We start from the raw sequence: 25315 nt of genomic DNA on the forward strand, positions 1-25315 counted from the left end.
GTACAGCTCACAATTAGATACAACCAGTATTAACTAGGTTTATGTTAATCACTAAACACACACTATGGGCACCATAGATGTATTTTTCTTAAAAAACAAACAAACAAACAAACAAAAAAAAACACACAACAACAACCACCCTCAAACTACCCACACCTAGCACCCATCGTCCAGTTAAATACATCCTCGTATATTTATGCTGTGATGAATAAGATGCTTTACACTGGCAATATATACAACTGATATGTAGTCATTCAATGAATGCGATTTCCATCGTATTAAAAGGAAAGCATTAAAGTTATTGATCTGGATCAGTAACTGATCTGGAGACTGGATCAATTCCTCGGAAAGAGGATTTTAAGCAAATGTTTTCCCCTTGGTTTAAGTTCCATCTGGTTTACTGTGCAATTGTACCACAACATAGCAAGAGAACAATTCCTCTTACAACTAAAGGGGTACACATTGCTTTTCCCTGTTTCTCTGCCAGAGGACAAATTTCATCTGACGTTTTTGTATTGCTATGTGAAGTTAAAGCACTGTTAGTTTTTAAAAAAGTTTTAGAAAATGAGTCTTCAAATTCCTAGAAAAAGGACTTACTAGACAAAAGTTCCTTTTCCTCACCTGACAAATTCTAGCAGTAACTCAGACTAGATCTATTGCTGAAAAACTACCATTTGTTTTTACAAAACTGAAGCCAGGTATAGTATACCTAGAGGCTGACATTTATCACATCCAAAAATAGTTTATTTCTTTTCTTCTCTAAGCAGTTCCACACTTTTCTTTATCCTACATATTCTTACATATTCATGTGTTACTTTTCCAATTTTACTATGTTTTCTGAGGTAGGGCAACGAGAATCATCTGCTTCCAGATGCAGATGCAACATTGCTTCATACAGCAGCATGATAAGGTTTTCAGGTTTTTCTATTCTCTTTCAGACATTTTATTTGCCTTTTTGAACACTATTCACCTGGTGTTTTCAGTAATTCAAAGACCTATATGAGTCCTAGTGGCCAATCAAGGAGGTATTAGTTAGGATTTTTCTTTACACACAATACTTTGTTTCACGCCAACCTTAGTATGTAATTTTACTTCCCATTTACTTAGTATCATGAGATTCTTCCGCAACATGCTGCAGTCAAAGAGACAGAACAGTTAAGAGTTTTCATTTTGACAAATTGTCTCTTGGTCCCCCTTCTCTCAATCACTTACTTATAAATATGATGTACCCCATTAAAAGCCTCCCTCCATTGGAGGGAGACTATTTTTATCTCTTCATCACGAATTCCAAAGAGCTATTAATTCACGAGAGTACCTTTAATCCTATCCTACAATAACAAGAGTTCTCAGGAAATGACATTGTCAAAAATGCAATGACAATGGGACATACATTGATCACATCATCCTCATCCACATACTCTGACTTCTACAATTTCTAAGATGTGAGTTTTCCCTACAAAACCATGCCAGCTTCTCCTGAAGCTGGCCCACTTTTTAAAAATCAGCTAGTTTTAATCTTTATAAGGTTTTAATTAGTTTACGTAAGAGGGCTGATTTACCTCATAGCCATGCCTAAAAATTTTCAGTTTGCTACCCTTTACTCCTCTGTAAGTAAAGCCAACTTAACCAACAGGTTACACACGGCATTTGGTGCAAAAATCCAAAATATGAAACTGGGAGAAAATGTTATCTAGTCTGAACTTTCTTGCTGATCATTTTAATTTGTTTTAAATTCTAACATTATGACCTGAGGCTGCTACTCTTTCAAAAAAAAAAATACAGAAGAAAAAAAAAAAAAATGAATCCTTTCTTCCTCTGCTACCCAGTTATGATCTTGTAGTCCAACTTTTTTAAAAATACTCTTACCCATATATACACCTTTCAAGTCCTCTAATTACCTGAATGATTCCATGATTTCTGCTTCTTTAAAATAAATAGTTCTTACCTCTAAGCATTTGATCCTCAAAGGCTTTGTTGAGCAACCCTACTACCAGTTTAGATATAATACATCATTTAACGACCTTACATTTGGTCAGATCTTTCAATTTTTGAAGAGTTTCCCCCTTCCCCCCTTTTACTTCCATTACCTATTTTACTGTGTAACTTTTTAGGATCCTCAAAAAGCGCGTTTTTATTTTTATTTTTTAATCTACATACATTTACTCTGAGCCTAACAATGTCTTTACACAGTTTTTAGTTCACCTTTTTAGCTTTCTTTCTGTGTCCTTAATTACCTTTCCTTAAGTTAAATCAAGAATGAACCATGTGAACAATCAGTATTAGACACCTCCAAAATAAGATATTTTTTGAACCAGGTTCTATGCATTACTCAAGACTAGATCGAAAGCTGCTTCTTTTCTTATGAATTCTGACTAGCTGCTCAAAAAACATACTTCTGGTGGCTAGTACCTGCAGCATAGCATTAAGCAGACCCAGATCAGGCAACTGACGCTATTTTCAAGTGTGCATCTTTGCAGCTTCATCTCTTAGCATAATGACTAGAGCACTATTTAGGCGATCAAAAGTATTACCTCTATACTATTCTACTTCTATTCAGACCTCACACCTCCTAAAAAACACAAAAGATAATTTCAATACTTAACTTGTCTCTTCAATGTTTTCTATAACACCTCTAACGTTATTTCATCAGAAATGTCTAACTTGCACTAATATTTTAGTATCTTGGTGATTAACTTCCTTTTATCAGCTTTAAAGATGCTTACATTAAAATTCCCAGATCAGTTAACCCATCCTAACTTTATCTCAACTATGGTTGACAATGTACTGTAACTGATTATAGTCTGACTACCTTTGTGTGTGGCTCAACTGTTACTTGACATGCTCTTTGCTGTTTCTTTCCTCAACTTGGATGTCTGTCCTATCTAATACGCTAGAGAGAGCCATCAAATTGAATTGTAAGCATCTCCACATTCACCAGTTTTCTTCAATTCTTATTTTAAAATTCCCTTTGTAATTCTTTTAAGTTTTCTTGAAAGCAAAAAAGGAACTTAGATGCTGTAAGTAGCCTAATGTACAGGCGGCATCTATTCTAAAAGGTACATATCTGGAACTAGAGAAACATCTCCTATCACCATTTTATTACCCACACACTGAAATCCTGTCTCTGCCCAGCCCTGTGCATCACATTCCTCCCAAGGATATGTGTAGTCTCTTCCCCAGCAGTCTAAACTTCAGCTCCAGAGCTGAAGCCATCTGAACCACAGCCCCTGGGGTTGCGCCAACACTATGAGATTGTCTGAACTCTGGTAAATTACACCATGCATGAACCCAGGAGACAAATCAGTATACGGTCCTCAACAATACTGCAAATACAACACTCTGCCCAATAATCATATGCAGCTGCATTTCAGATTGCCTCTTCTATAGCTTCAACAATCCTCAGCTCCTTCCCCACAATCTAGCCGTATACCAGCGACAAAGATGTGTGGCCTCAGGAAATAAAGTACATACCTGAAAGAACAAAATCATACAACACTTGTTTTGCCTTTTACCCATGCTTCCTAACTTTTTTTCAGTAGGTTATCAACGTCCTAAGGTTATCCAACTGAATAGAGCCTTGTAAATAATCTAGGAACTGTCCACGCAAGAGGCCAGTTAGAAACGTTAATCCAAATGAAACATCCAGCTCACTTCTCAAGCGCCACAGCAGCCTACGGTAACAACTGGACAAGCTTACTAACAAAGCTCAACTGTCTTGTCAGTGTCGAAATCATGGAGGTCACACAACTTTGCACTCTTTCATCAGAGCAAGTTAATTCTGAATGAAATTCAGAAGCCACAGATATCTGCAGAGGTAATAATCAACAAATAATTTCAATTTAAATATTCTCCATTTCAGAGCCAAGTATTTTGCTAATGATTTTCAAACTCTTCTCTCAGCTCTTAAAGCTCAAATATTAAGATTTATACTGTCTACAACTACACTGTACACAGAAATAAAATGGAAATCAGTATCACAGTGATATTTAATAAGTATTTCTATGATAAATGATATTTTTCATATAACTCCATATTCAGGCTATACAGATTACCAATTTGAAGAATATATTGTTTTGTTTTTCAGATTAAAAACATCCATCATTTCTGATTTACAAAACAGTAAGGAAGACTTCTTGCATAAATTTAAAGAACTATACACCATGATTTAGTGCGTGTTTATGCAGTCATTACAGAGAGTTATAATAACATTTATTGATGTTCAGCAAGAAGCTGTTTTACATATTAAGAAGTTCACTAAGAAGTGAAGATTGAAGGTAAAACACACAAGCATCCACTATAAATCTAATTGCACACAGCTGTGTATTGTTCTCAGATATTAACTAAGTGTTATAAATCAGAAGAATGGAGCACTGTTTCATAATTCGGTGGGATGGCTATGGCAAACATGCTAGCAGGAGCGGTGACACGAATAGCGGTACATACAATAGCAAGTCAACTGACAGCACCTTGTGATTGCGACAAGCAGCAATGAAGGCAAAGAAGCATCAATGGGGTAATTTTTTCTAACTGCACCCAAGGCATTACACTCTTATTTTATTGTTCAGTCAAGTGCCCTGTGTTTAATTTCTCATAGCATTACCATTCTTTCCCATGCATAGTGCAAAAGGGTCCTTCAAGAAGGAAATCTGGGAACCTTCCCGGCACAAACTCTTTCATTCGATAGAAGAAATCAGGAACATTTGTTTTAAAAACACATATTCAAATAGGTCTTAATGATATTTCCTTCATAAAAAAAATTCAGTGCCAGAATATGGATGCCATCATTTCAAATCCCCCCCCCTCCCTTTAGCAGTTTGCAAGAAACAGCATTTAAGTAAAACGAAGTCTACAGACCCATGCAAAGGTTTACAAATCCACTGCTCTAATAAAACTGATGTGGTTCTTGCAATGTATTTAGTTTTATTTATGGCATCTTTCTGAAATTCAGAGCACAGAGAAATGACCTTCTCTCCCAAGGAAAAATTCTAGAATTTTCTGAATATATTTGATTGAACATCAATACCATATCAAAGTTAGGGATGTCACAATACCTTCACACAACTCAAAATTAAAGGTGGCACAGTAAAGTAAGATGGAAAATTGATTTCCTATAACATAATTTACCTTTGAAGTTCATTCAAAAGTACATGTCAGATGCTTAAGTTGACATGAATCTAAAATAGATTTGTTATTACTGAAAGATATATCAATGAAACTTACCTTTTAGAATAAAAAGGCTCAAAGAGTAACAGAAGGCAGCTGACAGGCTGCCTTGTCAGAAAGTCACTGCAGAAATGAGTTCTTCACTTTTGAGTTTACAAATAAATAAATAAATAAAATTTTAAAAAGCATGACACTACCTCCTTCTCCTCAAATACTGCAGTAACATAATAGAACTGCAAGATTAAAGTTTCTCTAATAGGAAATCAGTAGAGTCACCTAAAATAGCCCACTGGCACAAAACGGTTTGAGAAAAATATTAGTACCGCATTTCATCCATTAACACCACTATCACCTTTAATCATAATAGTTTGAAACTGGGCAGAAGCCTTTCAAGACATTCCAGCAAGCTAGAAGAGCTTTAACAATTTCGAGAGATACATTAAATTGCCTTATTACAACATCCAGATGCAATACCTTGCAGTGCAGTGTGCTGTAACATTTAAAAAAAAAAAAAAAAAAAAAAAGAAGGAGGGGGAAAAAAAAAAAAAGAAAAAAGCTGTCTGCATGAGTTCATGCAAAAACTTGAGTCAATGAGGATGGGAGTGAGAAAAGAGCTTGGAAACTTACCCAGAGCAAAGTACTCAAGCCCTAAAGATAAGTGAAAATGAAGGGGTGAGGGGAAAGGAATAAGACATGGGAGAGAGATATTAATCTATTTTTAAAAAGAAGTGAACCATTTAGCCTCTAAAAGTGAAAGTTGGGTAAATGTAGGTAGTTAAGCAAATACTAATCTATTTTATACCAAAGATTAACAGCTGCTAGGATTCAGTCTCACATTTGCCGTAGTACTCCGAACAAGTTTCCAACATGTGCTGTTTTGCAGAAATAGCAATCAGAAGAATTTTTTTCTGCATAAACAAACCACCAGGTGTTTGTAGCAAGGATTATATTTTATTGCTCATAAAGGAACAACATAAACCTAAACTATTCTGAAAAAACACCAATGCCCTCACAAGCTAACCCATCAAATACATACACCAAATTAGCCTCAATGGAAAGTGATATTCTAGACTCTTGACAGAGTCTTGCCGCATTTTTTTAACCCACTTTTAACACAGACATTTTTAAGTCAAGTAGAATGGATTTTCTATTTATCCCATGAACATTTAGTTGATCAGACATACAGCTTGCTTCACTGAACTACCTTTGCCTAGCTTACTGCCTTTGCTATACTAATAAACATCAGCTTGAATAGTAAGCAATCAGTATATTACAATGTATTCTACAGCACTACATTCACTAACCTTTAGAAGAAGCTGCAAAAGAGGCTAGGAAAAGTCAACCTTCAGAAGAGCAGCAAGATTAACACTCAAGTTTAAATTTTTCCAAACTTCCAATATACAACTCCAATGTCAACTACAGTTTGCATCAATTAGAACCCTTTTTTCAAAGTTTTTAATTTTGAAAACTTTCATAATGAACTAGTGCAAGAATATTCTGTTGCCCTTTCTGCTTTCATCATTTTTGTAACATCTACCATCAGATATGGCAGAGGAGAAAAAAAAAAAAGTTACTCAACTTATGTTGACATCTGAAGTCTCATCTGCTTCCTATAATGACTAACAGCTTGCCTCTGTACAATAGTCAGGAGAGCGCAAAAAGAGGTTGCTCTGACTTTAATTAGAAGGTAAATTAGGATATATACTGACTTTTGAATAGAAAATTCGTGTTACACATGGTCAGAAAAAACACAGCTTGGCCTTCATGGCACACCTAAATTTGACTAAATGCCATTTCATGTTAAAGCTGAATTATTTTGCACAGTTTTCACAAATAACTATTACATTGTTCTGCATAAACATTTCAGTCCTTCCACTGTATTTCCATCACAGATAATGCTTAGATTCTCTCTATCTTGCCCAAACAGTAGAATTTCCTCTACTGCAGATGTAACAAATTATTCAGTGCCACTCTTGCACTTTTCTGAAGGAAAGACATAAAACTCATTTATTTGCTACACTCTAACTAGACAGGTCAAAAAAACAAAAACAAAAAAAACCACCACACCCTGAACTGAGAAGATGGAAGAAGGTAACTATATCCCTATGGAACAAACTGATGTTCTACCATTGCCCTCCTTGAAATAGGTAGGAATTTTTCTTTTTGAGGCTGATTAAGGTTCTAAAGTTTACTGACAGAGTTTTCCCAGGAGATAAAAATCAATTCAGCTAGCCATTGAAGGACATTAGCTTGCATGGCTACAAATATCTTCCTGAAAGAGTTTGTGAAATCTAGGAGGAGCATCTAGTTCAGCATATTAAAAAAATAATAATAAAAGAAGTAATTCACAACACTTTGTATCTTCCAAGATGCACTATCAGTTCCTTTTATCATTTGAAATGACTTCTGTTAAGCTATGTAACTAAGAGTGTGATACAGTAAAAGCATTCTGAAGCCAAGTCACTCGCAAAAGACTAACTCAACCATCCTTCTGATTACCAGTAGGTAATTCTTTAGGTAATAAGAAAAAGCTTTAGGACTTAAAGCACTTTAAGAGATTTTGATGGTACTCACAAATTCTGGAAGAGCAAACAAAGCACAGGGTAATATTCAGAAGATTTATTAAAAATACAGAAAGTGTTTTTAAATTGGCCAAAGGGGGTCTGTAATAAATAATTTTGGCCTTTATAAAGTCTAGGGAGCACATTCAAGCTTTCTCAGAACAAAAGAACAGTTCAAAAGGAGTGGTAGGATGTTGCAATGTTTTCAACATACACGTAGTAGAAGCAGGAAGAATTTTTCATGTAGAAGATGAACACAGTAATTAAAACAAACATGCTGTATCTTTGCAGAAAGGTGATACTCCAACATACACACCAATAAAATTGTTACAAAATTTATCATATAAGAATTGTCTTTATGTCAGTCATTACTGTCATACATGCTAAATATTAGTTGTTTCTCTCTCCACTTGTCCAAGTAGATTTCATAAATACTCCTAAAAATATTCAAGATCAATAAAAATATTGGAGAATACCAAGATCCGAACATCAAGATACAGCACTGTGTACTTGTTTTACAACTCAGAAGGTTTAGTTTCAGTTATATCTTTAACTAGCCTCTAATTTTTACTGTTCCTGGTCTGACAGGCACAATAATTTTGCAATATGAGTACTGCCATTTTGATAGGTCTGTTCAAGAAATTGTGGAGCACCTTCTATTACATTGCAATAAGTATACACTAGCTATTTTTTAACCACACACAGGATATTACGTTTCAAGCTCACTAAGTGCTTCAGCCTATAGGGATGTGATGAACATACAAGTAAAAAGATACAGCATCTAATGGGAGCACTGAAAACAACACAGAAGTTTGGCTTTTCACAATGGAATCACGCTTCAGAATATACAGACTAGCTGAGACTAGTTCATTAGCATAGCAAGAAAGACTTTAATCCTGAGAATTAAGCTGTAGAGATAGAGACAAGAGCACTTTAAAGGAAGCTTACTGTATGTTTTCATTGAGGAATAAAGTATGCAACCAAATACATACACACAGTTTTCCATACTTTGCTTTAACTTTACTCTGTAAAAACAGAGCAGTAGCTACCATTCCTTAAGTTACTTATCCAGTCTTTTACACATTTCTGCTTTGAAGGTTTGTTTCCACAAATATTTTCTATTTAATCAGGAATTAAATCTAAGAAAATCTGTTTTGTATCAGCTCTTAGCATTGCAATTATGCCTCCCCACTATCACTTGTTCATACACTCATAAGCAAAAAAAAAAAAAAAAAAACCTCAACATATGTTGATTATAACCTTATTTTCCCTAAAAAGTACATATATCGCTGAATGTACATCCATACAACAAAACAGAGTTTAAGAGCTGTAAATAAAGAAAATAAAAAAAAACAGAAACCACAAACTTCTACCAGTTATTTAAATATTGCAAGTCCAAGCTTATTAACCTATTTTTAACTTTTCATCTTTGATAGAAAACTTACAAGACCTACAGAGCTAAACACATCTTTACATACAAGTCTAAAACTTACTTGCACAAAATAAGACAACTGACAATATCTAGCTTAACTCTTTGTGATGTATTTAAGTAACTCCACCTCAGAGATCCCTAACACTTCATTCACCACACTTAATGTAGTATGTATAGCAAGTATGCAACAGAGTTGTTTCTATGACCACAGAAGACACAAACACTTTATAGTCTATTTAAGCTGCCGTTCTAACAGCACAAGTCATTTTGTACTCTGAAGTCTAAGCAGTTTCACATGGATTAATACCATTTAATCAGCACACATTGTATTAGCGTAGCCTGACAGATTTAGTTATTCGATGACTTGATATAATCTATAGCAATTTTTACAAAAAAGAGAAAGAAAGCATGCACGTGCTTTAAGCTACTCCTAATCCATTTAATCAAACTCGGGCAACTCTTTCAAACAAGGTACAAGACTGAAGTCAGACCTACACCTCTCCTCCTTCTCCAAAGATCAAAGACAAGATAATTTATAGCTTCCCTTTATGTTCTGAAATACAGTAGAAATGTGATAGTTATTTTTGCAAAAACCTTGACCCGAGTTTCAAAAGTCTTCAAGGAAATAAAACATACCTGCTATAGGCACATATCCAACTCCTTGCTGGTACACAGTGGGCATCAAGACCACTGGCTGGGGCTGCATCATCATGGCAGCTGGCAAAGACTTGACACAAAAAAAAAAAAAAAAAAGATGACAGATTAGAACTATTTTAGGAATAGAAAAAAAATTCTAACAGCAACTAAAATTAAAATAGTATTTGCAAAGAGTCACCACACTGCAAATCAGTGCTCCATGCTTGATGATATGACTATACTAAGCACTAATCTATAAAATAAAAGCCCAGGTAAATAAAGTAACTACCACTCTTTTAATTGACAATTCACTTGAATGTATCTCATTATAGTTACATCAGATCAGACTAGCCTTTTGCAACAGTTCATCGACAAAATTGGCTATTTACATTTGGCTATTTAGATTCTGCATTACTGAAATGAACTTAAAAGATGGCTATATGGGTTTTCATGCCTTGCTCTTGTGGAATAAGACATTCTTTATAAACATTTAAAAGTCTGAATTTTATTAAAAGCCATGTACTGCTTCTAGAAGCAAGATTAGTTCAAATTACTTTTTTCTTTTTTTTTTTACCCTCACAAATTATTTTTAACAGAAGTACCAATTTAACTCCATTCCCTTTCATACTACAATTTCTGTTCAGCTTCATCTTGGAAAATATTAATAGTAAAAGGGGATTTTCTGTGTGCGGTATATCCACTGGCAGATAGTTTTAAAGGTTAGCCCCAGGAGAAAGGGGCGTTGTGACTAAAGGAGCAACAATTCAGATGCGAGGAAGCATGTGAATTTCAAAAGCAGGGAAGAGCTATTCCAGCTTGTGCACTCAATAGCAACTTGAAACTTTTGTTCACATACAAGCACAGTAGAAAGCATTCAGGGCAGCATGTGCTATTCAGTAGCTACCTAAGACAAAGGTGACAGACTAGAGAAAAGTCCATGAGCTACTGAATGGATCAGCATAAGTCAGCAGTTCAACAGGAAGCAAGACCAGGAGCACCAACAGAACAAGGATGAAAATTAAAACAGAAGTGATCAGAAAAAGCATTCAAGTTATTCAGAAAGATTTAAGATAGCAAAGAGTTTCCGTTCTTCTTGTTTTTAAATGAACGTGACATTCTAAAGAGTTAGGAAAAAAAGATTTCAACTACTGTTAGATTCTACAAAGCCTTTTTATTATTAGTCAAATGGCCCATCATAATTCCTAATTTAACGAGTTTTTTTCCTTCTACACTTCTGTCAGCACAGGAACGAGCTGAATTTTTCAGAATTACAAGCCACATAAAGAAATAGCTATCATTTATCACCTCACCGAGATAGATTTACTGGTTTAAGCATTAGTTCAATATAATTATTTTAAATGCTAACAAAAAAATAAGAAGTAGTTTAATCGTATCTTATAATGGTCCAAAATACCTCTCCCCACTATCCCAGAAGCTCTCCCTCCACTAATCTTGAGGTAAGAAATTCATTTGGCTTACCGTGTATGACATAACCAGATTAATCATTCCTTCTTTGTCATCACCTTGCCTTCCACTCAGACTATACCATTCATCCTCCACATTTCCTTGCTTCAGGGACTCTGGAATTGTAATGTGCGTCCAAGCAATGCGGTCATCCATTGAAAAGGCCCGCTGGAATGTATTTAAAATAAAATTTAGCAAGTTAATTGTCCTCAAAAAAATGACTCTTGACTAGAGTCTCCCTAAGTTTTATACTATTACATTTTTTCCAATTTTCAAATCATTCCTTTTGATAGAACTAAAGCATCAGAAAATGTTAAGCCATCTCTTTTCCACCAAGGATAAAGGGGTTTTTGCTTTAAGTGCGATTACAGATTGAATGCAGGTATTTAATAACAAGAAACTGAAATTCTCAAGCAGAACACTTCTAGAAATAAAACATACCAACACCAACATGGTCTGTGTGAACTTAATGACATCACATCAGAAGACGGTAACGCCGAACAGTCTGAACACTCCCTATTGCCTCACTACTGTTTATCTTTGCATGTTGTACGCAGCATGTCACTGCATATTATCATCACTTACTTCATGGCAGCCCTAACTAGTATGGTTTTGCAACTTTTTTCAAAGTTTCAACTTTGAAATAGCATATTCTGTGCTGTTAAAAACTTGAGAGGATTCCCAAAGATATAGCCCATCTTAGTCAATGCCATGAAGATAGCATTGTGCTAAACTAAATTCTGGCGCCTGTGCCAAAAGAAAGATAGCTGTCAGAGATGATCTTGAACACTTTCATTAAGTTGTAGTTTAAATGTTTCTAGCAGTTGAAAGCATAAGAGAGCAGGTTAATTAAATGATCCGGGAGTTGCTGCTAATTTTCCTTATTTTATTTTCTTAATATTTTCCTAAGTTTAAAAAAAAAATTATTAAAATATACCATTTCCTAGTACCAACAGAACCCTAACAGGATTTAGGCATGTCAGAAGGCAATGTTGTAGGCTGACTATATCAATACATGCCTCCTCAGGCAGTTTTGCCATGTCTACCTATCAGGTTTTACTTTTCCCAGTAATACTAGAATACAGGAACATAAGAGCACCTAAAGATTGAGGAAAGTAGATTATCTCCTATCTAGCCTGCAAAAGAAGCTTGACCAGTTATAGCAATTTTTCCTCAACTAGACAGCTACGCTGGAAAAAATATATATATAAAAGCAAGCTAAATCTGAAAGAAATGATAAAGAACCAATGCAGAAAGGACATAACATCAGAAGAAAAGCTCCTAAACTGAGTTTACGTTGGAAGTATTAACCCATACATAAAGCCCAAAAGATAAGATATATCAAAGAACATCATGTTAACTAAGTTTTTAAGGATGCACAACTTATTCTAAAGCAAAGTATACTTAATATGAAACGTCAAGAAATGCACTATTTCTATCCTATCAATTAATCTGTTTGGCTGCAGTTCAGATGTATTCTTAGACAGTTGCTGGCAAAAGCTGTAGCCTAAGGAATGACAGCAACTTTAGCAGATTTATGCAGGACTATCTTAGACAAGTTCAGGTACAACTTCAAGCACATACCCCAGCAAAGGTTACATAAAGCCTGATGAAGAACTTGGGATAATTCTTCCAGTATTTATCTATGTTAAACTCTGACTTTCTAGTCCTACCTAAGATGGAGTTTTTAAAAGCTCCATAGTTAGTGGACAGCAGTGGATTTTGCCTGATCTCTAAGAGTATTAGCTTACAATCAACTGTAGTTTTCAAAATACTTGGAGTAACTACCTCCAGCTATCCAGTCAACAAGCATTTAATGAGGTCCTATCTGCAAGGCAGATGCATCTAAACAGGCATATATCTGTAAAATGCAATCATTTAGGAGCAATCAACATACTACTAAATAAGAATTTATCCGTGTTTAAGCTACTGTGGTAGGTTGCAAACTCGAGTGACTCAAGAACAGATACAAGTACTGCTTTGCCATGCCTGCTGCAGCAATGGAATAGAACCTTCAACTGTATAAACTAAACCCACAAAATAGGATTCAAAAGCCTCACTTGTGTAACAACCACACAGCCACTGCAGTGTCAAATTTGAGTAGACATAGTAACAGAAGCAACAAAAAAGGCAAACCACGGACCTAAGCCTCAGCTGTCACCTCTTAGCTTAAATTATTCAAAAAGGTATGGTTGAGCTAAGTCAAAATCAATAGTCTGAACTGAAATAGCTGAGGTGCAGGTACCAGAATTCAAGATAGTGTTCTTCTAGGCAACCTATGTAGAGAAGGTCGCATACCAGAGGTGTTAGCCAGACCTGCTAGATCTCTGAGAAAATGAAATTGTTTACAAATTTGGAATTTATTGTCACTGCATCTTAAGTAAATCAGACATAAGTGCCTACATGCCTACCTGAAATGGAATTCAGGCAAACACGGACTAAGTTAGGATTCTACCATTACATCCTAGTGACTACAACATATTCTATACTTGACAGATTCTCAGCATTTCTGAGCTTGTATGAAGACTCTTCCCAGATCAGAGTAATACTGAAGAACTTCTGACCAAAGCAGGATTGTATTAACAAGCTATTTTTCATATAGGCAGTACAGAAGATAAGGTTGCAGGGCATCTTGATAGTGAAGAGGAGTTTAAACACTAAAGACACTTGTTTCTCTTCCTTCACAGGTGCAAAAGAGCAGCCCTGCTGAGGCTCAGTAGCCCTCATCCGCTACCAAGGGGAAGGGTACCAGTTCTGACATTCTTGGGGACAGAGTAAAGCCTCATGCGCTGCTGCTCTTGGGATTCTGAAAAATTTGCATCATCTCCCAGAGAGCACAGACAAGAAACAGCCTTTGGTAACTCAATCCTACCTTGCAAGATTCCACCTAAACCTCAGCCCAAATTGAGGATGAGAAAAAATATAGCCATTCTGACCTCATCAAATATCTCTAGATAAAAGGAATCCACACCCGGAGGAACAGTGCACTGAATAACTTTGTTCCAGCGAGGGTTCTTGGCTCCGTTATGTGCTGTGGGAGTTTCATACACAGCGTAGCCCAGCCGTATTCGACAATACGGATCCATGCGGGTCATTCCGTAGTTCTTTGCCAATTTTGCCTGAAAAGAAAGAAAAACCCTTAAATGTGTAACATTTACATTAACTTAATAAGTTAATTACTACATTAGTTTATGAAGAGAATTAGACATTGAGCAAAGGACTATGTTCAAATATGACATGGACAGAAAAAAATACCTCAAGAAAAATAGCACTGAGTATAAGAGAACAGTCAAGGACACCACTAAAGATTTGGGAAACTTTGAAAAGCGCTTCTCTTTTTAAAGTCTGCTGCAGAAAATATGCACCTCCATCATAACTCAAATAGGTTATTTCACAACAAATTGACAAATATATACATGATGACAACAAAATAGTAACGTAAATTCAATTTTTGCCTAGGTATCTCCTAATACATTATCATAAACTTAATGTAATAGGTAGCCTGTCCCATTCCACTGAAGTACTTTTAAAGGATGAAACAAAACCAGTAGCTTCAAGAGTACCATACAGCATTCACACCGCTAAAGCAGTTCAATTCAGATAAGATCTAGTAGTTTAACTTTTCAGAGATTTAAAATAACAACAAAAAAAGCCAACCAACACTGGCATTACTCAATTCAGTGTACCATTTAGTACTTCACGAAGCTACTTAAGTTCTACTCTACTATAAACACAGATACTGTATAGAATCAGTATGTTTACAGTAATGTACTTTTTTTAGCCACTGATGAAAAAAAGATTAAAGCTTGCATTACAAAGATAGTACAATTCGTACCTGTACAATGGTAATGCTGAGTCTGCCTACTGTACCCATTGGTCCTCCATACTGTAGCTGCTGAGCTGCCTGGGCATCCAGTTGGATTTGCTGTTGCTGCTGGGTTGGGGTGATGCGAAGAAAATCCTGAGGAAGCTCACCAACATATACCTAAAGAAATGAACAAACAAAACAAAACAAAATGAGAAAAAACCCAAACCTTCAAACTCAAATCTTCCACTTTCATAATGAAAAACAGAAGAATATAAATCAAAAACCTTAGCAAAAACATTCAGCAGAATTTTACTCCAGATTTCACAGCGTGAACAAAGAGCTAAGTTCAATGACAAAGAACTAAACGCAACGACAAAAATGCCAACTCACCTAAAAAGTTCTCTCATGCTCACTTTCAAAAATATGAAGTTCCAACATAAACCTCTGAAAAAATAGGACACACAGAGTCTAAGCTGCTCTGCAACTGAACATTTAGCTACTCAATACAAAAAAAAAAAATCAGAACTACCAAGCTCTGATTTACAGCCCCTTCACAGCATCATCTGATGCCACCCATCTCTTTCTTTCACTTACCCATCACTCACATTGTCTTTGATCATTCCCATGACAAGACAACACGCTGTTCTCTACATCAAAGGGCACTGAAGTGAAGACTGATAAGTCTAATATGCTTTCATTTATCATTAAAGCAGGCTGTTGCTCAATGAAGTTTCCACTATTTTTCATGCATGTCTGTGCACGTTAGCGTAGAAGTTAGGACTTGTGTATTTTTAATACAAATGGTACAATGTAATCATTTGAAAACGTTATTTTCACAGTCTTCAAGAAAGATCATAAGAAGAGAGTCTCCTAGGAACCAAATCCTTCAATGGAACAGAAAAGTCCTAATACTTTTCCAGGTTAAACACTCTTTGCAACCACCTTGTCAATATTGGGATAGAATCCCATCATGCCCGAAACAATAATGGAGGAATCCCAAGTCTGGTCTACCACAAGAATGAACATGAAGGACAAACGTGAAGTAGAAAAATCTTAGAGGAATTCTGTCACATGTACATGTGTGAATGTATTTTTTTGGTTAGATTAAAGTGAAAGAAGGGAAAGTTTCTACCCTCTACTTATAAATTCTCAAGTAAATAACTGACAAGTTTTAAACGCTCACTGAACACAAACAACACCACACTTAACGGGATCTTCACATTAAAATAACAAATATACTATAACAATAAAAAGCAAATAAAATGGCACAGAAAATTTATAATTTAGCTGTACTCATTTCTGTTGTCTATAGAGATGCTTACCTATTTAACATTGAACCACCCACTCCATCAATACAAGGTTTACTCTTAAGACAAAAATAGTGCAATTTCTTATGTGGTTATCCCCAGGCAAGATTACTCAATAGCATGTCTGGCAAACACATGTCTACAGAACAACATACTTTAAGGCCCTGTCAAAAGGCCCCTAGGACATAGCTTTTGAAGATTATACAACACTTATATGCTAAGATTGCATCTTTGAGATATCAATAGTCATATGAAACGTGATTTAGCAAGAGCTGCAGCTTGTGTTTGAGAATCTCAGGGATCCTGGCAACAGTAGGTATTACAGACCAGAAAAGAAGTTTATCAATAGCCAAGGAAAGTGTAGTGATCACCTACTGCTAAGCTGCTGAGATGGAGGGAAAAGAGGAAACCATTTTTTACTTACAAACGCCTTAGAATCTTATAGTTAAAAAGCAAACATTACAGAAGGGAATAGCTTAAAGTCCCTTTTAAAGGTAAGAGTTTAACTGACAATATCCATTAAGTACATACTTGCCGGCAAAGCATTCGCTTCCATGTTTAAAGTAGAGTATTGCCTTTAAACATCAGACTCCTTTTTGATGGAGCACCACTTCTCTCTGAAGGTATTCACTATGCATTAGAAATGCACTATCACAGTGCATTTGAAATACCTTTCAAAGGATAGATCATAGAACTGTAAACAATATTCTTTACAGACAATGTGCAGCTCAAGCATTTTCTTCTTACAACTAGGCAAATTCAACATTTGAATTCTTCATAAAAAACTTACTTCCCTAAGCAGAGAAGTCATTTAATAGTCTTTTATTTGTAAATTTACTTATAAGAAATTATATATTGGTTAATAACACTTTACGTACTAGTTGATTGTAACATTAAACTGATGAACTCCTAGCTGATAACTGAACTTTCATCAGTCTTTCCCGTCTATAATATGTTCATCTATAAATATTGATATACATTCATCAAGCATTTGCCTTATTGATCCTTCAGTCATGTCCAGTATGATAAAGCCAAGCAAATCTTGGTCTCGAGGATGTCAAGGGAAGTACTGTCATTAGAAACAGAGTGCAGCGAACACACGGTATAAGATGTCACGAGACCTCATCTGTAATACGGAGCAGAATTCTGATCATCTACTTTCAAGGGGAAAAAAAACAAGTCTAAATTCAATCTTCTGGTCTGAATCAGGCTCATAAACAATCCTTCTTGGATAACCAAAGAAATTGAGAACATTTTAAGAGATCAAGCCAGAAAAAGCATAAACCACTTTTTTCATACTAAAAAGACAGCAACAGCATACTTTTAGAGTATCTTAAAAATAAAAAAGTGGGAGAAAAGTGGAAGCAGAGATGGAAAAGACTAAACTAAGAGATAGATAAATTTAAATAAAATTTAATTTACATTATGTTGAAGTCATGCCTGGCAACAGCCATCTCTTTAGAATATATGGAAAAAAAGGATCTAGTTTAAAAAAAACAAAATAAACAAAAAAATCCCCCAAAACAATACGCACCCACACATAAAACATTTAGGAAAGATATGAAATTATACCAGAACTAGCAAGGCAATGTCACGTGCAATGCAGATGGTTCACTCAAATCCTTCACCTACAGGAAATTTTAAATCTGGTATTATTAGTGTCTCTAAAGAGTCCACATCATGAAGATTTCCCATGGTAAGAAGTAGTGGCTGCAGCCTTAAAACTACATTTCCATATGCGCAAAGCTCTGGATGCCAGATTCTCAGAAAAAAGGATAGCATACTTTGTCTCAGCCATTTTACATGGACATTGGAAAGCTTCATTCATGACAGTCTTTGAAACATACCCAGAAAAAAAAAAAAAAATCAACTCCACTCTACCATTAACGATAGAATAATACAATCCATTTAGCATTTGAATTATAGTTGGAGTCACTTTTCAAGTAAGAGAGATATGAGAGCATTATAATAAAACTACAATTCTGAGGAGGAAGGCTAAGCAGACATTCATAAAGACAAGCCTGCTTTGTAATTACTTCTTAATAAGCTTTACTGACAGCACAGCATATGACAAACGTGAATCTTCTAGAAACAGAATAAAATTGCCCTTGCTGTCCACTAAAATTGTCTAACAGCTAGTTTTAAAGATCTTCAAAGTGAAATGCTGCAGCTGCAAAGTCCACATCCAAACTTTTCTTCAAACTGAGGGTGGCATTTTACAGCCACATAAGCTATTTCAGGACTAACCTGTCTCATTCTCACCCTCCTATTTCTTCTCACTCCCTTTTCCTGGGCAAAATAAAATGGTGCAAATGCAATTGTCAAGGAAGCTAAGTGCAGCTGGCTGATCAGAAGAAAGTGAACCATGGGTTGGGGTGGAGGAGAATAGGAGGGGAGGTAATTAGGCCCCTTACCTCATTCACTAACTGATAAACTGAGTACGGGTAACTACAGAAGGGAGGACAAGGGAACGCAGGGCTAAGGATAATCACAGTTGCGCTAACTTATGGAACCATATGTTGAGACATGATACATTCAGGGTACTATAACTAAGGCTTCCACGCTGGCAAGTAGTATCAGAAAGTCTGGTATTAGTTCCATGTTAAAGAGCTATAAAACATCTAGCGGCTCAAAATGTTCTATGTATTCTCCTACAAACAGTTTTACTCTTTTTAAGAAAGAAGAAATGAGTGACTGGGAGAGAATTTTGAACTGCAGTTCTAGGCTGCGCATGCTAAAGAAAGAATTGGGACCAGACAGGACACATCTAAAGGTGTTGAAAGAACTAGCTGATGTTATTGCATCATCTTTGCTATCATAGTTATTGCTGTCATCTTTGAAAGGCTGTGGAGACCTGAGGAAGCCCCCTGTAACTGGAGAAAGGCATGTGATACACTCAAAAAAGGCAAGGATGAACTGAGGAACAAGAGGCCTGCCAACTTCACTTTGGTCACTCGGAAATTCATGGAGCAAGTCCTCTTGGAAGCCATTTCTAGGCACATGAAGAAGGCAGGGACTACGAATAGCCAATGTGGATTTAGCAAGGGTAAAAAAGCATGGCCAACGTAACAGTTTTCTTCAGCAAAACAAATAGATCTGTGGATGAAGGGAAAATGGTACATCTGTTTACCTTGATTTTCACAAAGCTTTCAAAAAGGTCACCCCCCCCCCCATCCTCGTATCAAAGCTAGGTCATTACAATCCAAATGGGTGGACCACTGGATGGATGAAAAATTGGCTGGATCACTGAGCTCAAAAGTTGAAGTTCAGTGGTTAATAGCACATATTCTACTTGGAGGCTGGTTAAAAGCAAAGTTTATCAGAGATCCATGCTGGGATCTAACTTGTATGTCTAATATCTTTCCTTATCAGTGACCTGGAGGATGAAACAGAATGCAGCCTCATCATTTTTGCATATGACACCAAACTTGGGGGGAATGGGTTGGTATATTTGAGGACAGGACCAACACTCAGAGAGACAGAGGAACACACTGGCAGAAATCTCATGAAATACAACAAGTCCTGTACTTAGGACAGAATAATCCTTTCCCCTAGTACAGGCTGGAGAATGACTGACAGGGTAGCAGCTCTGAAGAAAAGGACCCACGAGTCCTGGTGAAGAGCAAACTTTGCATGAACGAGCAGTGCAGTCCAGCAACAACGAAGGCTAACCTACTGTGCCGCAGCAACAAAAGCTTAGCCAGTACATTGAGAGAAGCAATTCTTCCCCTTTACTCAGGGCTCATTCGAGCACACCTGGAATACTGCATCCAGTTTTGGACCCACCAGTCAAAGAAAGGTGATAAACTTGAGCAAACCCAGCAAAGGGCCACCAAAACAGCCCACAAAAGTAGCTGAAGCACAGGACCTATGAGGAGAGGCTGAAGATTTGTCTAGACTAAAGGAGCCTTAGAGAGCACCCTAATAGCAGCCTTCCAGCCTCTGTGAGGAGGTTATCAAGAAAATAGGGCCAGGTTCTCTTCCGAGATGCAGGAGGAAAATAGACAATTGTCATAAACTGAAACAGCAGAGATTCACGTTGAAAAATCACCCACAGGGACAGTAAAGTATTGTAACAAATTGCCCAGGAGAGTTGCAGAATCTCTGTCTTCGGAGGTTTTGAAGACCCTACTGGACAAAACCCTGAGCAACCTGGTCTGTATTCAACTCTGACCATGCTTTGAGCAAGATGCTGGACTAGGCAGCCTCCTGAGGTCCCTTCTAACCTGAATTATTTTTTGATTCTATATAATTTATGTGGTAGTATGACATCTCCACTTTAGCTTCCACAGAACCGTAGTCACAGGCTCTACTTCAGCTTTTCAATTTAGAGATGAACAAAGGAAAGAATATAGCTGATTAAGTTGATTAAATTTACACACAATTTTTGTTTGTAAAATGACATCAAAATGAAAAACGTACTGGACTGAAAGATTCCAGACGTTTCTTCTCCCATTCTTATTATTCCTTCCTGTTGCCAGAAGTTCCCATCTACTTTGTTGCTTCATTTGATTCCACGTGTCTTCCCGTAAAGGCTTTGTGAATCTATAATCCTCATCTTGACACTATTTTCCCCTTCCCCCAAGTACTTGAACTATGTTTAGTTCTGACTGGATAGTTGACCACAAGCTATTTCCTCCAGATTTTCTCAGCACATCTAGATTTGTCCAGAATAGTAACATTCTCAGTCTCTCCAAAATACCAATGGATGCAATAGAAAATGATCCACTTAGAAGGTACCTTAAAATACTTTTCTGGATTTGTAAGAGAGCAAGAACTTTAAAGCGTTGTCAGTGCCATCCTGAACATTTTCTGTCAAAGGAGCGTGCCCCAGATCAAAGGACCACAGCCCTTAAGCATTAATTCACATTTTCCTTAGAATTATTTAGTGAAATCTTACTTGCTCAACTTTTTAAAGCAACTTTTGAAACCCAAATTGATTGCAGTGACGTCTTTATGACACTTTCGCCTCCATAAATTAGAATTTTAGTACTACATATACCTGCATTCTAATAAAACCAAAATAGCTAATAAAATACTCAATCGTATCCAGAATTATCAATGGCATTTCAGTGACAAGACTTTGCATTAGAAAATGCTCCTGAGACAGCATAACCTGCATTGACACTGGACAATTTAACAGCAATAGTTGCTTTGTCACCTTCGGTCAGGAGAGGAGAGGGGGAAAAAAAAAAAAAAAAAAAAGAGTACAAGACCTATGCAGTTAAATGACAGTATTAGGACAAGAACAGAGAACTAAACACATTGCCTGCCTATTAGAAGGTTTCCAATCATCAAAATAATGAATATTAGGAAAAACACTGGAGTAGAAATCTAATTAGTGCTAGGATGGCATTTGATCTAATTTTGGAGAACCTGACATATTTGCCAGCATAATGACTAATCAAGGGATCCATTTTGGGTATGCTTGGCTAACTAAGGAATCATAAATACACACAGTTTCAGTTCTCTCAGACTTAACTCTGCAGCCCAATTGGACTAGTTGGAAATCTCTCTCACTGCGAAAAGGTATCATTTAACAGCCATTACATAGCCAGCTATAGCTTTCAGCTTTCAAAAGCTGTTCAAAGATCACACAACAGGAAATCATGCTGATTCCCTACCTTCATGAAAATAGCTAGAGAAATTCTAGCAGAATATTTACCAACAGGCAGAAAGAATTCTAGTTCCTTTACAGCAAAAAGTGTTAAAAATTAACAGTAATAATAAGTGTTAATTAGTAACCAAAAAAAGCATAACTAGAAATCACAGGTATAAGAACAATATCAGCAAATGTATGGTAGTGTACTTTATTTTCTTATCTGCTGGAAACAACTAAGTATTTTCTTGCCTGTTCAAACAGAAAGAGACAGGAGTATCCTTCACTGCAGCGCTGAGAGAAATATTTTCTAGTCCTTTAGCACCATTTAGTGGCTATTCATTTGTAATGCAGCCTTATACAGAAACAAGTAGAACTGCATCTTCTGCTCCAGAGAAAAATCAGGAAAGGCAAGCATGTACTAAATGAGCGTTCTCAGTTTCAAATGGCAGCTTTTTTAAATACTGCAGGATTTAGTCATTCATTTGAAGACATTCAGACCTCCAAAGTGGTGAAGAACAATGAGAAAAGCATGCACAATAATGTTAGAACATAAGAGAGAAAAACTACGTGGACCTTTCAAATTGGCAGGCCTAAAGTCAATTCTAAGTAACAAGTATTTCCAAGAGATTATACAGGACTATCTGGGTACTTCTAAAATAGAATGACATCTAGAAGAATATTCTAAATGTAAGGAGATTGAGTTCCTTTAAACACTTGAGACAAACTATAGACAGATATATTTAAACAACTGCAAGTCTATAGCCAAGTCCAAAAGGTTCTCACTAAACTCTTAACCCAACAGGAGGATTTCACCAAACTAAAGCAAGCAAAGATTAGAAGTGCTCTACTGAATATGAACAAGGTACGAAGCACAATAGGCAAGTAGAACTTTTTTCAATAAGAAATATCACTCCTGTAGGGACAGAAATATCTGTACAATTTCATCTCTCTGCAAATCAGGGAGACTACTGTTCCAGCTTTAACCACTTAAGTTGTTAACACCTCCTTCAACCCTCACCTCCACATCAATTCCCTTCAGCCTCCCCATCCTTTTCCAAACACAGACTAAGGGATAACTAGAAGTGAAGTTACTTTTAAACAAAGTCGCATTATTTTGTCAAGTATTTATATTATTTTGCCTTTTTGAACAAACCTGTTACATATTGACAGAATTGTGCTGGGTTCAATCACACAGTCAACTCAACCACCAAGCCTCTGCGGGTAGCAACTACCTAATCCACCACAGATTCAGTCAGAACAACAACCTGCATCCTGCCATGCTGTTATCCAGAAACAGCAGAAAGCTTAATTCACCCATTTTACCTTAACTCTCCATTTAAAACTTTTATTCTGGCAACAGAGCTATCATCAGAATGTGCTGAAAAGGCATCTATTCTTGAAGAGCAGACAAATAAGGCATTTTAATGAATTATGTTAATAATCAAACACAGATCATCAAACATCAGACACAGATGCTGCTTTTCCAGAATAGCAATTTAGTAACTCGCTCCTGTTGGCCTTTCAGCAAGGCTGCATAGAAGATTAAAAAAAAAAAAAAAAAAGCTTTCTAGGAAATAAAATACAACAGTTTATGTTAAAAAAAAAAACCTTACTTTACCAGCAAAGCAGCAACGTATTGCCTGTTACTACCAGATCCTCCCAGAGACAGGGAACATACAGAAATAGCACATCAATGGAGGATAGGTGTTATACTACAGGGTTATACTTCATATCCGCAGTAAAGCATCCTGGCATTGGGGACTATTATTCCAGGGCATAACTAGACTATAAGACTTCCCAATAAACCATCAACACAAACTCCCAGAGACTGCTAAACTGGTTTTAAAACTGTTCAGTCCCCTCTCCCCCCCCCAGCTGCATATTACCGTGGCATAAGTCTTTCAGCATTTTGTTTCACGTTCTAGCTTTCAGTTGTCAACGCCAAGACGGGGATTACAAAAACTGCCGTCTGAAACTGCGCAGCCCACCCATGGTACTACAAGGCTCTACTCCACTTTTAAGAGAAAGAGCTTTGCTTCAGTTTAGATCGTTCCCTTCCTTAGAAGGGCCACAGACAAAGAACAAGCAGAATAGCCTCTCCAAGCCCCGCATGCACAGACGGGGGACTCCCCCCTCCCTTCTTTCCCAAAGCCTTTTCGCAAGGCGGAGAGCTGAGAGAAGAGGCAGACTCCCCCCCCCGCCCCCCCCCCCCCACACACCCAACAGTATCATGGCAGGCTGGAGATGGAGGTCTTTCCTCTCCTCTCCCCCGCACCCCCTTGCTATGGGCTGCGACTGGGGGAAGGGAAGGAGGCAAGAAGGGTGAGTCACCTTCCCACTGAGGCCCACTAGCAGGAGTCGTGTCGAAGACGGGGAGGACAGAGACTGAGGCCCAGGAGGGTCCAAGCCGGGCCTCGCCAGCCCAACCCAGGACACTCGTAAGGATAAGAGGATAAAATCTTCCCTAGGACCTAACAGCAACCTTCGAAGCCGCACTCACCGGGCCCCGCTGGGTAGTGACAGTGGTCGCCATAGCGCCTCCCTCGCACCGAGACCCTTCCTTTCGCCCCGCCAGGCCGCCGCCGCTGCTACCGTTACTGCTTCAACAGCCGCCGCTAACCGTCACTCAGCGCGAGACTCCCGAGTCAGCTGATCCCGGCCGCGCCCCGCCCACCTCCTCCCTCGGCGCCGCGCGTGCTTCCAGCACCGCGCTGCCCCCGCCCCTTCTGGTGGTTTCCAAAGACACTAGGCACGCAGCGTCGCACGCATGCGCCTAAACGCCAACGGGCCGGGGGGGAAGAAGGGGGAGGGAAAACGCGCCTTCCCCCTTCCCCCCCCCCGGCCCCTTCCTGCGCATGCGCCTATCGCCTAACCGGCAGGAGGGGGGAGAACGAGCGAGCTTGTCGTGCGCATGCGCCCTGCTGCTCTGCACCCTGCGCAAGGGCGGCACGGCCGCGCGGGGGCGCCGCGGCTCCGGCGAGGGGCGGCTAATGGCGGCGGCGGCCGAGGGGGTGTGGGGGTTTCGTTGCCGCCCCCGGGGTTCCCCCCCCCGCCTCTTCCTGCAGCTCTCCGGGCGCGGAGGGGGATTGCCGTGCCTGGCAGTCCCGGGCTTGTCCACAGGCGGGTGGGACGCGGGGGAGGAAGCGGCTTTTTTTTTTTTTTGGCCTCGCCCTGCCCTGTCGTCTGGGTAGCTGGCCCCGTTTTAACCGTTTTTCCGAAGGTTGTTGGCGTTTGACCTCCTGCGGCTGGCTGCGCCCGTGCAGGCTTTTCCAGAGCAGAAGCAGCTTTAATATTCACCTCAGTGCTGCTCTGGGAGATAAAATCTGATCATTTCAAAGCCTA

At 37.9% G+C, this 25315-nt stretch overlaps 1 protein-coding gene across 3 annotated transcripts in view; it reads right to left on the bottom strand.

Annotated features, from left to right (window-relative positions):
- TOLLIP (toll interacting protein) overlaps positions 1–24749 on the bottom strand; it is a 28431-nt gene extending 3682 nt beyond the window's left edge. The window contains exons 1-6 of one of the 3 annotated variants that reach the window (XM_068944761.1): positions 24474–24630; positions 15092–15241; positions 14193–14375; positions 11272–11424; positions 9793–9883; positions 5791–5811 (exon numbers count right to left, since the gene is read on the bottom strand). In XM_068944761.1, the coding sequence (XP_068800862.1) occupies positions 5791–5811; positions 9793–9883; positions 11272–11424; positions 14193–14375; positions 15092–15241; positions 24474–24506 (631 nt within the window). In that variant the 5' untranslated portion in view covers positions 24507–24630. Of the gene's footprint in view, positions 1–5790; positions 5812–9792; positions 9884–11271; positions 11425–14192; positions 14376–15091; positions 15242–15454; positions 15510–24473 lie in introns of those variants that run through there. The other 2 variants (XM_068944762.1, XM_068944763.1) reach the window with 2 other exon arrangements.
- Between the last annotated feature and the right edge of the window lie 566 nt (positions 24750–25315).

Source organism: Struthio camelus, chromosome 5, assembly GCF_040807025.1.
Source record: "Struthio camelus isolate bStrCam1 chromosome 5, bStrCam1.hap1, whole genome shotgun sequence".
Classification (NCBI taxonomy): Eukaryota; Metazoa; Chordata; class Aves; order Struthioniformes; family Struthionidae; genus Struthio; species Struthio camelus.